Below are 16090 nucleotides of genomic sequence, written 5' to 3'. Positions count from 1 at the left end.
GGTCAATCACTATTCTTGCTGAGCTTATGTTAATAATTAGGCCAGGTTTGTTAAGACTGGACTTGTTCTACAAATGCATTGGTCTCAATTTGGCTATCTCTGGAAAGGGGGGGAGGTTTAGAGAAAACAACTATGTTTCAACAATGCACCATTATGGATGTTAAATTCTAGTTATGGTTGCCTTTAAATGTTTGTTGTTTGCCTAAACTAGACAACTTGAGGTAAACTTCAGAAAAATTGTCACAGTATTTCATGTATAGACAATCTTCTGTGCTTGTTATTCTGTGGGGATAATAATAAGACCCCATGGGCATATGGTTATTTAAACAACTGGAAAACGGATGGATCTCTAAATATGCAAACCATATCTTCCCTAAACCTGATCTGACAGTTACCAGAAACCCACCCCTTTCAAAGACTTGGAGGTGGACTTTACAGACATACAATCAAATAGAGGATTCATTTTCAGGTATCACCCCATGGGTCCATCACTCCAGAGTTAAGAAGGCCATCTCAGAGGAACCCTCAACCTGGAGAAGTGATCCAGATCCAGTCAACCTGCCTAAACTGACCCTCAAAAAGTTACTGGCCCCTAATATCTCCAGCCCTGCTCCAGCCACACCCTGGAAGCCGGCTGGCCTGCACATGGCAGAAGCTTGAGGAATCAATGTGTGGACCGATCCCAGGGGTCCAGATGCAACTCTGCCAGCCCTTGCCCCTTACAGGTGTCATAGCCCTGATCTTGCTTCTTGCTGTTGGGCTAATAGAGACTGCACCAACAAACTAGGACATGGAACCGATGGCAGACTCCCTGGTAACCTGACAAAGCCAACTAAACTCCCTGGCAGCTGTATCCCTCCAAAATAGTGAGCCCTCGATCTCCTCACTTCAGAAAAAGGAGGGACTTGTATTTTTTTTTTGGGGGGGGAGGAATGTTGCTATTTTGTAAACCAATTAGGAATAGTCAGGACTAAGGTTAAGGAACTCAAGGAAAGAATTCAACATAGACAACAGGAAAATATCAGTTAATGAAGAGGATGGCATCTCACAGACTGGGCATCCTGGCTCCCTGCCCTGGCAGGGCCCCTCCTTTCCATAATTTTACTTGTGACCATCAGCCCCTATATACTAAAACCCTGGTACATTTTATTGAAAACACTGTTGGTCGCCAAACTACAGCATGTATCTTAGCCCTCCGAGGGTACCAACCCCTAGAGCTATAAAGTAATGCCTAAAAAAGATTTTTAAAAAGTCATCAAAGGGGGGAATGTTGGGGAAATGAATAAAGTTTTACACCATAAGATGGCCGATGGGACTAAAACAAGCTCTGGTCTCTAGCTTAGAGACACCTCTTCCGGGTTCTTCTTGACCCATTTGCCACGTGTGCAAAAACCTGCCACAGATATGGAAGCTGACAACTATAAATTACCCTTCCTCCCTTCATTCAGAGCTCAGATCTTTGGAGAAATGGCCTCCTCTGAGCCCACCGGTGTTAAATAAATCTCCGATTGACCAAGATCTCTGAGTGCTGCTTGGTTTTTCCGCCAGCATCCAGCCTGGTTCTGTAACATCCCCTTCATTCAAGGAATTCTAGGCCTGTAAACTGGAAATTGAGGAGTTATGAGTCTCTCTCTCTCTTATGATTCAGATTAAACTTTTGTTCATTTGATCTAAAAAATTTCTGTTTATACAGATCAAGTAAAAATTTAGTAGGTTTCCTATCAATTTCACTGGTAGGAATACAATGACCACCTAGCCAGTGGCATGTCTGAATGAGTCAGACTATTCTGATTGCTGCTTTGTCTCTGCCTTCCATTACGGTAACCACACTCACTTTACCTTTGGTGGATGAATGGTACCACCTGGCCCATGACACTCCTGGATCCAATTATTCCAATTGCTTTAAGTTTCCCAATTCAATGACTGCAGTTTCTACTGTGAGATCTGACCTAAAGAAAAGAGTATTCACAGAGCTCTTCAAGGTGCTGGAGATTTTCTCAAAAATGTATTTCTCATAGTATTGGTAAAAGGTATGGCTTCAGGACTCTCCCAGTGTGGGTGAGTAGGTCTTAAATGATTCTAACGTTTCAATCTCCCTAAGCCTTTGAACACTTTCCTCTACATTAAACTGTTATGGAACTAGACTGGAACGCTGGTAGAAAAACCAAGCGGCACTTGGAGATCTTGGTGGATCAGAGATTTAGTTAACACCGGTGGGTTCAGAGGAGACCTTTTCTCCAAAGATCTGAGCACCGAATGCAAGTGGAGAGGGTAATTTATAGTTGTCAGTTTCCATATTTGTGTGGGTTTTCGCGCGCACAGCAAATAAAGGAAGAAGGACACAGAGGAGGGGTCTCTAAGCTAGAGACCAGAGTTTGTTTTAGTCCCATGGCCATCTTTGGCGTACTTTATTCACTTCTCCAACAAAACCAAGGCAGGTCAGGAATTCCCATTTTATTCACTTTGGGCCACTTAAAGTCCATGCTTCAGCCAACAGACCAAACAAATTGCTTGAGTTCTTCCTAACTCTTTGAGCTGTAACAATAAATGTGAAATCTTTGCTTAGTGGCCTATATCAATAAATTCAGCCTGAGCCAACTTTAAGTTCATTTCACTGTTATTCCATATTCCATGGATATTCTTAGCATCCATTCCCACACATTTTCCTCAGATTTCTGTCTGTATAAATTAAAAACTCAAGTAGTTCTTTTGCAAGGTAGCACACCTCCTCATGGGTCACATAGTGCCTCACCTTAAGGGGCTTTCTGGGGATGCGAGTCTAGTTACAGGTCTAAAAGCAAAGAAGAGCAATGCAAGTAAGTCCTGAGGAGACTCAACATTGTAATGCATGGAAACTGCCTCAGGGGAGGCCCTTACTATTTGCTCTGGCAATGCAGGGTTAATAGCCTCAGACACAGGTTAAAAGGTCATACTACTGTGAGTGGTGTGAGGCTACCACTGGGGGTGGGAAGACCAATTCCACTGGAGATGGGGAGATATCATCTACTGGCATATAAGACTCATCAGAATTTAGAGGCTCAATGTACACAGCTTCATCACGGCCTTCCCACACATTCCCATTCCAATTTACAGTCTCCTTTTCTTTCCCAATCTCCTTCACTTCATCAGTAGACACCCTGCAGGCTAGGGCTTCAGCTTCCATTGTAATTCAGCCAAGGATAAGATTCTGCATTTGATTTTTAGCAATTTCGACTGTGTGTCTACAGGAGATAAGGCACTGCTTCAGGACACAACTAGAAAATCTTAAGTCATTTATACTCAGAACTCAAATTCTTCACTTCATCTTTTTCTTTTACTACTTTGTCCAGGGACATTTGGAGAAACCAACCAATTATATTTCTTAGTTTTCAAAAAATGTTCTAAAGTATCATATACAGAGTCACTTATTTCCTCACTCCTTATATGTGGCTAATTAGGAGTATCCAATGCAGACATTTTGCATATCTCTATAAAGAGTTCCTGAACTATCTCTCTTTACTACCAGAAATAGAGTCATTAACTTTAAATCCAATAATACTAGACAGTCAATATCAGAAACTCAAGAATCAATTCAGAAAACTCATCCATAAAATTCATTTCCTCTAAGACCATTCTCAGTACCAGAATGTGCATTAGTCAGTGCTCTCCAGAGATACAGAACCAATAGGATATAGATAGATATAGATAAATACAAAAGCATATTTATTATAGGAATTGGCTCATGTGATTGTGAGGCTAGAAGTCTCACAGTTTGCTGTCTGCAAGGCTGGAGAAAAAGGAAAGAGTGCTACGATTCAGTACGAGTATGAAAGCTTAAGAATCTTAGGGCTGATGGTCTAAGTCGCAGTCCAAGTCTGAAAGCCTAAGAACCAGGAACATTGATGTCTGAGGGCAAAAGATGGATGTCTCAGATCAAGCAGAGAGTAAATTCTCATTCTACCTTTTTGTTTTCTTTAGGACCACAACAAATTGGATGATGCCTATCTTCATTGATAAGGGCAATCTTCTTTACTCAGTCTACTGATTCAAATGTTAATCTCCTCTGGAAACACTGTTACAGGCAAACCCAGAAATAATGTTATACAAGCTACCTGGGCATACCTTACCCAAGTCAAGTTGACACATAAAATGAACCATCACACCAGTGAAGCCACAAGAGCCTTAAATTTTATTTGAAGAAAAGACTTTTGATTTGTTGTTTTGTTTTATTTCTTTGTTGTCCTTAGAAAATTACTACAAGGGGCTCCTGGGTGGTTAATTGCTTGAGTGTCCAAGTCTTGATTTTGGCTCAGGTCATGATCTTGTGGTCATGGGATCAAGCCCCTTTTTGGGCTCTGTGCTGATAGGGTGAAGCCTGCTTGGGATTCTCTGTCTCTCTCTGTCTCTCTCTCTCTCTCTGAAAGAAAGAAAGGAAGAAGAAAGAAAGAAAGAAAGAAAGAAAGAAAGAAAGAAAGAAAGAAAGAAAATTCCTTTAATACATGTAAGATATTCATGTTATCTGTTTCTTCTTCTTAAGGGGCAGCAGGTGCCTGTAGCTTCTTGTTCTCTTGGTGTCTTGTGAAGACTGTGCTTGGGCTGGGACATAGCTGAAGGTTAAGCATTGCTGGGCTGTATCAAAAGGATCCCATATCCTACTATGCTCCCATCTTATGAGGCAAGTATGAGAGTTGCATTTCACATGATAAGTAATACATAAGTTGACCTCAACCACCAAGCAGTATGAGCTTAGATGCCAGCTCTTTATACCAACTCAGAAAATGGTAGCTGCCCTGAATCTGTAGAACTTGCTCGATGTCCCACTCTCACCCTTGGTCCTGTTGAAATTTAAATTGTTTTCTAGATCCTCTTGTTTGAAAGAAAGGAAGTTCTTATCATGTGGGAAACTGCAGCACTCCCACAGGTAGAACAGCTGCCGGCAGTCCTAAATCTTAACTCCTTGCTTAGCAGCCCAGAGAGAGTTCCTGGAGTCATGCATGAGACAATTCTTGTTTTTATAATGTCTTTCTTTTTTTAATGTTTATTTATTTATTTAGTTAGTTATTTTAAAAGAGAGCATGTGCACATGCAAGCAGGGGTGGGGCAGAGAGAGATGGAGAGAGAGAGAATACCAAGCAGGCTCCATCCATGCTGGCAGTGCAGAGCCTGATGTGGGGCTCAAACTCACAAACTGTGAGATCATGACCTGAGCTGAAATCAAGAGTGGGACACTTAACCAACTGAGCCACCCAGGTGCCCCTACAATGTCTTTTGTACATTCTGCTACTTCCTGTGTGTCACCAGAGCTGCTTCACAACTAGCTTTCATCCAAATCCAATTATGGCCCTCAAATAAGTTGGGAAACAGTTATCTCCCACAAGAATGGTAGGAGAAGGCTGAAGATTGGCATCAGACAGAAATCTGCCCTTTGAAGTGGACTGGAACAATTCAGAAATAATCAAAGTCCAGGTCCTCATGAACCATAGCTATCTAGCCATCTGATGGCATGAATTTGACTATTTGCTGGTTAGGTGCTCACAGAAGTCTAAATCCAGAAATCACTATCTCCCATTCTTTGAGCATGCAAGTGCACTGCATTAATAACTAGTGTTAAGAGAAAAAAAAAGCAAGTAAAATTCAGTAATGATAGTGGCCTTGCTAAGAAGATCAAAAAAATATAAAAGATAAAAGATAAATGAAAGACCAAGGATTATGATTAGATTCTCTTAAAATTTTTTTTTGAAGAAATGCAATTCCTATTCAACCTGCTTTTTAGGGGGAGAGAGAGAGAGACTAAGAAACCTCCCTTACACCACTCAAGGTATTTCCTTAAAAGAAACCTACCTGGGTGGAATACTTAAGAGTCAGTTCAACAACATATCCTAATTTATTTTCAAAACGCTACTTTCTGATTAGGGCCCCCTTCTTGTCCTTTCCTTTCATATACTACTTCTCACAGGAAACTGGTAAGTTATACAAAAGTAATAAGAAAGGAAATCTGCACACAGCTCCCTGTTTATGGAGTTCATACTCCACTGGATTCCTCAACATAACTTCACTAATCCAGGAATCTCTTGCCTAAGAAGATAAAAATTGTAAATAACTCTTATTCATTCCAGGAACTACCTACAAGACCCATTGACTCTTCAGTAAAAAGTGCCAAGTGACATTTTTCAACCTTATGACTCTTTGAATCATTTGTCTTAAAACTCTTGCCTCACTGTGTTCACTAAACCCAAACCATTCTATTATGATTGTTAACCAATCCTAACTACACCCTCCCCTGACATTTGAAGACCTGCTCTACACCAACTTCATATCTGAATAAATATCTGTCCTGCTCTGCCACCTCAAGACTCTGCTAAGTCTCTGTCCAGGTAGTGCTCTCCCTGACAGTGTTATGCAATAATGTCAGTTTCACTTAGCAAACTGGTTGATATTTTGGAAGTACAGTATATGAGGAGCATAGTTATGCTGCTTTATGCCATGTGACAGTGGAAAACACTGCCACAGTGTATTCAGATAGTGACTGAAAACCCAGAAGCATAGAAGAAAATGATTAATCTAAGCATGTATAAAAATAAATAGTAAGATACTTAATACCTATTTCTGTCACGTTTTTCTAAGAAACATTCTTCACTAAGGGTAACCTGGGGCTGTCTGTCCCCAAATTTTCTGGATGCATAGGAAAAATTGGGTAGGAAGAAAAAAACACTCTTCAGGCCTCTTTCTCCTTCTCAGGGGACCCTGTAGTTCTGAGTCTCAGTGGCAACCTCTAGCAAACCTCAACCCACACTTCACGTGCCCCAATCAGTGCGCATGACACTTGCTGTGCATGTCAGTTGCCGCACATGCACCTTGCTACCCGCGTTCTGTGAGTGGAGCTGAGGCAGAGGTGGTCCTGTTCCTTCTGTCTTGATTGTTTGTCACTATCTCACGCTCTACTGGTAAGCCCACAAATCTTTCTAGGAATTTAAGCGTGAGTGAATTTAAGCATGAGTGAGTGTGAGGAGAGAGCCAGTGGGCCTCAGGAAAGTCCCCGTGGCACATTCTGTGGCCTCCCAAGAAGGAAGTTTCTGGAGGTGGTCATCCTTCTCCTCACAGGCATTGTGACCGCCATGGCCTGGTTATGGTGGGGGATAGGGGGGTGGGACAAGGGAGGACCGTGGGCTGGAGGGAAGGGGTCAGATAAAAGATAGGGGTGCGACTTGGGGTATTATTTGAGGTATCTGAGTCCCAGAAGTACCTGGAACTGCCGGCAGAGCACGGAAGCTGGGTTCCTCACTGGAGCCCTGGGGAGGGAGCCAGGTGTGCAGTAAAAAATAGGTCTAGATACGGGGAACGCTGTGGAGTTGTAACTGCATCTCCGAGACTTGTGATGTACCCTGCAAAGTGCAAAGGAGGACAGGACCCTTTGGTCTATATTGCAGTTAGACATCTCAGCCCTCCTAGTGTGAAGACAGCCAGCCATATATCCTGGGAATTATTTTGAAAGTATTCTCAAAGTTTAAAAAGTAAATAAAAGAAAGCATTTAGCCATGGTAGTGGTATAGCTATTCTCTTGCATACATTTTCCAAATAGCAATATTCTACTTTCAGGGTGAAATATGAGTAGGCATGTAAGATCAAGATCCAAATCTATGCAAAGAGATGATCTAGAGTCTAACCAGCAAGCTGCACCTGTGGTTGTGAGCACTTCAATATTTGATGTTTTCATTAACTAGAAATTTATTTTTCTGAAAATTTTGTTGAACTACTGTAGATACAGTGATAAGTTTTCTCAGGTGATAATGGGAGGGAAACATTGATCCAGGAGAATTCCAATCTGGTGTTGCCTATGGAAATACACCCTGTGACTTCTTCCCCCACGTTTTAAAAAAATGGATTGCATGCATCTATTCTAGCATAGTTTAAAATAGCCTCCAACTCTTAAATATAGACAACAGAGGGTTGCTGGAGAGGTTGTGGTGGGGGATGGGCTAAATGAGTAAGGGGCATTAAGGAAGACACTTGTTGGGATGAGCACTGGGTGTTATACATAGGGGATGAATCACTAGAATCTACTCCTGAAATCATTGTTGCACTATATCCTAACTAACTTGGATGTAAATAAATAAATAAGTAATAAAATAGCCTCCAAAGTTCTTGTGGGTACCTCTTCTTCAGTAGTCATTCTATGGGAAGAATAACTTCAGTAAGAATAAGTATATAGAATCTGGTTTTTAAAATGCCCTTATGGGTGCCTGGGTGGCTCAGTCCATCAAGCCTCAGACTTTCGCTCAGGACATGATCTCATGGTTCATGGATTTGAGCCCTGCGTCGGGCTCTGTGCTGACAGCTCAGAGCCTGGAGACTGCTTCGGATTCTGTGTCTCTCTCTCTCTCTCTTCCCCTCCCCTGCTCGTGCTCTGTCTCTTTCTCTCAAAAATAAACACACATTAAAAAATTTTAAATGCCTTTATACTTATTTATGACTAGATATATCTATGTATTATGTGATTTATATTGTTGGCATGTATTAACAACACAACTTTTTATTTGCGCGCGCACACACACACACACACACACCCCTAGGTAGCCTAGTGATGAGCAACCTCAACAAGAGAAGACACCAACTGAGAGCCAGGATATTATACCCAATCACAAGGAAGAAAATGAAGGAGCACCTGTGGTTCAAGGTGAAGGGAAAGGGAGGAAGAATTCTATGGGAACAGGGAGCATATGTGAGCATCATGCATTATGACATAACAACAGGAGGAAAGAAATTACAGATTACCAATTACTGAAAATTGGCTGAAAATGTGAAGAGACTGTACTTAGCAGCTTTGGGTAATCCTTCACTCTAATGAATTTGCCTTTTTTCTATAAGATTGGTTTTTTGTGTGCTTGAAAATACAGACCTTGCTAAATCCAAGGAAACTAAAAAAATGCACATTATTTCAGTAGCTTTATATGTTCTTCTCAGAACATTGTGTGACCTTTTTAGTCATTGTATCAAAAGTGTAAGTAACTTAAAAAAAGTGTAAGCAACTTTTACCAACATGTGCAAAGTGCCAAGTCAGCATAGCATATAACACCTGGAATAAAGGCCATTTGTATAGGGATGGTAGCCTCATTTCATGAGAAAGCCTCAGGGATTCTGGTTTGCCAAAGAGCATTTAACTCATGGGGGCATAATTCACATTTCATTCCAACGTTTATGTTATTCTTATCATCTGTGTTGTTGTACAAAAAGTGAATGAAATCTTGCCATTTGCAATGATGTGGATGGAGCTAGAGAATATTATGCTAAGCACAATAAGGCAGTCAGAGAAAGAGAAATACCATATGATTTCACTCATATGTGGAATTTAAGAAACAAAACAGATGAACATAGGGGGAAAAAGAGAGGTAAACCAGGAAACAGACTCTTAACTATAGAGAACAAACTGAGGGTTACTGAAAGGGAGGTGGGCAGGGGAATGGGTTAAATAAGTGATGAGTATTAAGGAGCGCACTTGTTATGATGAGCACTGGGTGTTGTGTGTAAGTGATCAATCACTAGATTCTACACCTGAAACTAATATTACACTGTATGTTAACTAACTGGAATTTAGGTAAAAACTTGAAGAAAAAAATAAAAACAGTGAATGGTTTTGTATAAAATGCTTAATATTCAAATGTGTCTGTACCATAAAGTAGCTTAGTACTGGCTCAGGAATAAATGCAGTTTAGTGGAGCAGGAGAGAAAATCCAGAAAAGAGTTCAATGAATGATAGCCACTATTTCCTTTTATTGATGGTTCGATATGGCAACTATGGTAATAGCTAGATAATTTAGAATACTGACATATACCTAACTATATTAGTATGGTTTTTAAAGTGGCTTTAGAAAATGTCTAAACACTTGTGTTATTAGGAAACTCAAAAGTACCTTGTAATTATCAAACAACCAGTTATTTTTGATACTTTGTTCTAAATAGGGCTTATTTATGGAAAGTTACATATAGGGTCTTTGCACTTTAATATAGCTAATTTTAACAACATAATTCAGGTTACCACAAAAGGGGATGTATGTCACTTCTAAAAGATTTGTCATAGGCCCACAAATGCACATGGTTAATCCTTCAGAAATTACATTTTAATTGTAATTAAAATACTATCCATGGTGTAAGCTTCAGATTTCTTAGATAGCTGATGCTCTCTCCTCTTAGCACAGTATGGTAATATATGATGGAAATGTAGATGTAGTGTGGTTTATCTTTAGATTGTCATTTAAAATAGTTTCATAATACAGGAAAACAAAGATGTGAAGTCCATTGTTCCATCATATTTATTATCACACTAGCCTAAGGATTTTATTTCATATATCTAAAGGAATAATTTTTTTTCCTTATTTATATGTCATGTTCATTGCTTAAATTGTTAACTTTTTTTTCAAGGGCCTGATCTGGGAGCTGATCTCCAGAAACTGGCTCCACCAAAGACTTGCAGTAAGGGTAGAGCTGGTCCAAATGTCAAGAGGGCAAGTTTACTAAATTTAGAGCCCATTAAAATGCCAGAAGCAGGTATGTTATCCATTAAGAATGCAAAGTATGTGGTTTAGTTTTATAGAATATTATATCATTGATAATATATATGTAATGTTATTTTTACTTTAATAAAAACAGTTGCATTTTAAATCCTTTCCCTAATGAAACCTCAAATGACTAATAAAATGCCAAGGGATAGTCAAGTGTATTACTGTTCACAGAATAAAGATTATTTGAAAGGTAATTCAGACCCTAAATGCCTGACTGCCTTACTTTAAAGACTATCAGATCTAGAAGCAAATTGGGTCAAAACCATTTTGAGCTATGAAATATAAAAACATTTTCTTCCTTTTAAGTACTTTAACCAATAGGTATTAATTTTCAGATTCTTTATAATTTCTGCATTTGTAATAAATGCAGCTTGTGGGAAATATGCTGAGGCACTAAAGTAGGTTCTACTACCAGCTCTAACATAATTTGTGTGATTCTGGGAGAATCCTCTAATTTCTAAATCTACCTTTACTGCTATATAATTAGTGAATTCAAGTCAGATATATTAAAGTAATTTTTAATGCTTGTTTTTACATTCTCTAGTTCTGTTGTATAGCATGCATAGAATACAAAAATGTTCTGTTTTGCATGAATTATTGTGTTAAATCATCTTGGGTCAAATTATAACATCTGCAGTGATATTTCATTGCTACTAAGATAATGAATAAACACTGCTTGATGATTGTTTTTCTATATGGAGACCTGAATAGCTATAAGTAGGCTCTGTCTAATTCTGAATTCTCCTGGCTCTTAAAAAACAATTGTGTTTTAGATCCTTTTTCCCAATGAAGCCTCAAATGACTAAATAATAAAATGGCAAGAGAAAGTCAACTTTCTGGTATCTGTGGCTGGTCAAGTAGACAGAGTGCATGTAGTCACTGATGCTTAAGATGGGTGTAAAATATCTGTGCTTCATGAGCTACTGCCCCTAATAAAAATGTGAACACTGTGATACAATCGCTGATAGCTGTATCAAACATGGCATTTTGTAAGTTTCTGTCTTGAGACATAAATTGATAAGATTGGAAATTTAAAGTCTGTAACTTTAATAATTACTGATTAATCAACTTATGTTTTATGTATGTGTTTTCCAAATTGATGACCATTATGAAGAGCTTCTGGATTTATTTTTTAAGTTTATTTATTTCTTAGAGAAAGCGAGTGAGTGAGCACAAATGGGCACGAGCATGAGCAGGGGAGGGGCATAGAGTGAAGAGACAGAGAATCCCAAGTAGGCTCTGCATTGCCAGTGCAGAGACCGATGCGGGGCTCGAACTCACAAACCTCGAGATCATGACCTGGGCCAAAATCAAAAGTTGGATGCCTACCCACCTGAGCCACTAGGCACGCCCCTCAAGCTTGTCCTTTAAATTCAGAAGCTTGGGACACCTGGGTGGCTCAGTCATTTAAGAGTCTGACTCTTGGTTTCAACTCAGGTCATGATCTCACTGTGGATTCAGGCCCTGCGTCCATCTTTGCACTGACAGTGCGGAGCCTGCTTGGGATTCTCTCTCTCTCCCTCTCTCTCTGCTCCTCTCCTGCTCACACACTCTCTCTCAAAATAAATTAAAAAAAATAAAACTGCCTTTTAATAAGTGTCATTCATTTAGTGTGTTTTGAACTTGAACAGCCTTTTTGTTTCCTCGTACCAATAGAGTGATATGTTTTAATAAGTGTCATTCATTTAGTGTGTTTTGAACTTGAACAGCCTTTTTGTTTCCTTGTACCAATAGAAAGAGTGATGTGTTTAAAAATATTGGTTAGGGGTGCCTGGGTGGCTCAGTTGGTTAAGCGTCTGACTTCAGCTCAGGTCATGATCTTGCGGTTTGTGGGTTTGCACCCCACATTGGGCTCTGGGCTGACAGCTCAGAGCCTGAAGCCTGCTTCAGATTCTGTGTCTCCCTCTCTCTCTGCCCCTCCCCTGCTGATGCTCTGTCTCTTTTGGTCTCTCAAAAATAAATAAATGTGTTCCCTAATAATTGCTTGTATTTCTGAGGGATTGGTTGTAAATTCCATTTTCATTCATGATTTCATCTATTTGGGTCATCTCTCTTTTTGAGAAGCCTGGCTAGAGGTTTATCAATTTTATTTTTTCAAAAAACCAACTCTTGGTTTCATTGATCTGCTCTACAGTATTTTTAGATTCTATATTGTTTATTTCTGCTCTGATCTTTATTATTTCTCTTCCTCTGCTGGGTTTGGGGTTTCTTTGCTGTTCTGCTTCTATTTCCTTTAGGTGTGCTATTAGATTTTGTATTTGGGATTTTTCTTGTTTCTGGAGATAGGCCTGGATTTCAATGCATTTTCCTCTCAGGACTGCCTTTGCTGCATCCCAAAGAGTATGGATTGTTGTATTTTCATCTTCATTTGTTTCCATATATTTTTAAATTTCTTCTCTAATTGCCTGGTTGACCCATTCATTCTTCAGTAGGGTGTTCTTTAACCTCCATGCTTTTGGAGGTTTCCCAGACTTTTCCCTGTGGTTGATTTCAAGTTTCATAGCATTGTGGTCTGAAAGTGTGCATGGTATGATCTCAATTCTTTTCTACTTATGAAGGGCTGTTTTGTGACCCAGTATGTGATCTATCTTGGAGAATGTTCCATGTGCACTCGAGAAGAAAGTATATTCTGTTGCTTTGGGATGCAGAGTTCTAAATATATCTGTCAAGTCCTTCTGATCCAATGTATCCTTCAGGGAGAACTGGGAGAACTGGACAGCAACATGCAGAAGAATGAAACTAGACCACTTTCTTATACCATTCACAAAAATAAACTCAAAATGGATAAAGGAACTGAATGTGAGACAGGAAACCATCAAAACCCTAGAGAAGAAAGCAGGAAAAAAACCTCTCTGACCTCAGCCGCAGCAATTTCTTACTTGACACATCTCCAAAGATAAGGGAATTAAAAGCAAAAATTAACTATTGGGACCTCATCAAGATAAAAAGCTTCTGCACTGCACAGGAAACAATCCACAAAACTAAAAGGCAACCAACGGAATGGGAAGAGATATTTGCAAATGACATATTCGACAAAGGGCTAGTATCCAAAATCTATAAAGAACTCACCAAACTCCACACCCAAAAAACCAATAATCCAGTGAAGAAATGGGCAGAAAATGTGAATACACACTTCTCTAAAGAAGACATCCAGATGGCCAACAGGCACATGAAAAGATGCTCAACGTCACTCCTCATCAGGGAAATACAAATCAAAACCACACTGAGATACCACCTCACGCCAGTCAGAGTGGCTAAAATGAACAAATCAGGAGACTATAGATGCTGGCGAGGATATGGAGAAACGGGAACCCTCTTGCACTGTTGGTGGGAATGCAAACTGGTGCAGCCGCTCTGGAAAACAGTGTGGAGGTTCCAAAAGATTAAAAATAGAGGTACCCTATGACCCAGCAGTAGCACTACTAGGAATTTACCCAAGGGATACAGGAGTACTGATGCTGAGGGGCACTTGTACCCCAATGTTTATAGCAGCACTCTCAACAATAGCCAAATTGTGGAAAGAGCCTAAATGTCCATCAACTGATGAATGGATAAAGAAATTGTGGTTTATATACACAATGGAATACTACTTGGCAATGAGAAGGAATGAAATATGGCCTTTTGTAGCAATGTGGATGGAACTGGAGAGTGTTATGCTAAGTGAAATAAGTCATACAGAGAAAGACAGATACCATATGTTTTAACTCTTATGTGTATCCTGAGAAACTTAACAGAAGACCATGGGGGAGGGGAAGGAAAAAAAATGTTAGAGAGGGAGGGAGCCAAACCATAAGAGACTCTTAAGAACTGAGGACAAACTGAGGGTTGATGCAGGGTGGGAGGGAAGGGAGGGTGGGTGATGGGTATTGAGGAAGGCACCTGTTGGGATGTGCACTGGGTGTTGTATGGAAACCAATTTGGCAATAAATTTCATATTAAAAAAAAAAATAAATAAATAAATAAATAAATAAATAAATACTTTTTAAAGGAATCTTCAAAATATAAATAAATAATAAAAACAAAATAATTTTTCCCAACAAAATACATAAAGAACCACGTTCTTGCTGACATTTGTATTTTAAGTGCCGAGAATACGAGTAATGTTCAAAATGAGTCAAATGTTCAAAGGCAGTTGATAAAACTTGTACAAGGGCTTGGCTCATGTGATTTAGCAGCAAGTAAAGTAAGAGTAAAGACTCCATTGAAGATGTAGTTGGGTTAATCCTCTACTTCTCATTGTCCCAGTCTCCTTACTACCAGCCATAGGATATAAGCATGCATCCTTGTTGTGACATTAAAAAATCAAATCATCTCCATTTTTAAGTGGCTATTCAACTTACATACACAGTCAGAGTTCTTTCTCTGCCAGATGATAGGATAACAGTGAACATTAGCAGGTGTCAAATTCTTTGGGAATAAAGAACTAACTCCTTCAGCAAACTCAATTACTTTCCTGTTCTTTTTTTAATATGCCATGTAAATCCTTTTAACTACTGTACCTGTTTACTAATTATGATTGTTATGTATGTCAAGGTAATTTTCCCCAGGCATACCTGATCTATTTCTATTTCCTAATGACAGAGTATACTTGCTTTACTTAGGGCCATGGGTTTTTTTTTCTCTTTTTCTTTTTCTGTCTTTCTCTTTCTCTTTTCTCTTTTCATACTTTGTTAGTCATCATGGCAGATCATACATAGTGATCAAAAAGAGAAACTGGCAAACCCTAAAGCACATACTTCTTAACCTGAGTAACAGGTGAAACGTAAGACTATAATTACATTTTCCATTGCAACTTCAGCTTCGGTGCTTTTGCAAGAACTTCTAATGTCTATTTCTAACATAAATCCTTTTCCTCAATACACATGTATTCTCAAAAGAAAACATGTCACAGAAACTAATGCTTTCCCATATGCTAATGTAATACAATTTTATAAGACTGAAACTTTCGAGTAAACTGAAGTTATGTTTAACAACAAAATAAATACTGCATATGTGGCTAAGTTTTAAATTTCTTAGTGTAAAGGCAGCAGTAAATTTGCATCCTGAAACTAATCTGCACATCCAGTTGCTTTTTTTCTGAAATCTGATAGACATGGTGTCTCACAAAATCATGAAGCACAGTGCTAATGATGCCAGTTTTTTGGCATTAGTCTATGCAAATTTCTCTGATGAAATATTTCCCCAAATGGCATAGGATTTTTTTAACTTTTCCAGAAAAATAAGAAGATTTTTATCAACCACTCTTCTTAACAAAAGTTATATTACTACCAATTGCTCTTCTAATTATGCTTCAGAAGATTTTTCAAAAGTTAAGACATATCTGATGTTTTTGAATTGCACACCCAAAGAAGATAACTCAATAAAACACACCAGACGGAAAGATTAATCTTAGTATCAGACCTATTTGGCACATCCTTAATTTCTAGAAGAAAATCAGTACAAGTGAAACTAATATAATTTTCAAAGAATTCATACAAGCCACTCTCAGGACAAGGAGTTTCTAAATGCACAAATGAGGGGCATCTGCTCATTGTACTAGTTATATGCCCTTTTCC

The 16090-nt window shown here is 39.0% G+C and overlaps 1 protein-coding gene across 1 annotated transcript; it reads left to right on the top strand.

Annotated features, from left to right (window-relative positions):
• Positions 1-7583: 7583 nt before the first annotated feature.
• LOC122235265 (putative G antigen family E member 3) lies at positions 7584-10559 on the top strand. The gene is made up of 3 exons (XM_042973945.1): positions 7584-7664; positions 8554-8653; positions 10396-10559. Exons 1-3 carry the CDS (start codon positions 7584-7586, stop codon positions 10557-10559), a joined length of 345 nt encoding a protein of 114 aa, XP_042829879.1.
• The last annotated feature ends 5531 nt before the right edge of the window (positions 10560-16090 follow it).

Source organism: Panthera tigris, chromosome X (genome assembly GCF_018350195.1).
Source record: "Panthera tigris isolate Pti1 chromosome X, P.tigris_Pti1_mat1.1, whole genome shotgun sequence".
In the NCBI taxonomy this organism is placed as follows: domain Eukaryota; kingdom Metazoa; phylum Chordata; class Mammalia; order Carnivora; family Felidae; genus Panthera; species Panthera tigris.
This window is presented reverse-complemented; position numbering and strand designations above follow the sequence as displayed.

Coding starts and splice junctions, on each gene's coding strand:
- LOC122235265 (XM_042973945.1), top strand. CDS start 7,584: ATGAGTAGGCATGTAAGATCAAGATCCAAATCTATGCAAAGAGATGAT. Junction 7,665..8,553: donor AGCAAGCTGCACCTGTGGTT/GTGAGCACTTCA, acceptor ACCCCTAGGTAG/CCTAGTGATGAGCAACCTCA. Junction 8,654..10,395: donor AGGAGCACCTGTGGTTCAAG/GTGAAGGGAAAG, acceptor TTTTTTTTCAAG/GGCCTGATCTGGGAGCTGAT.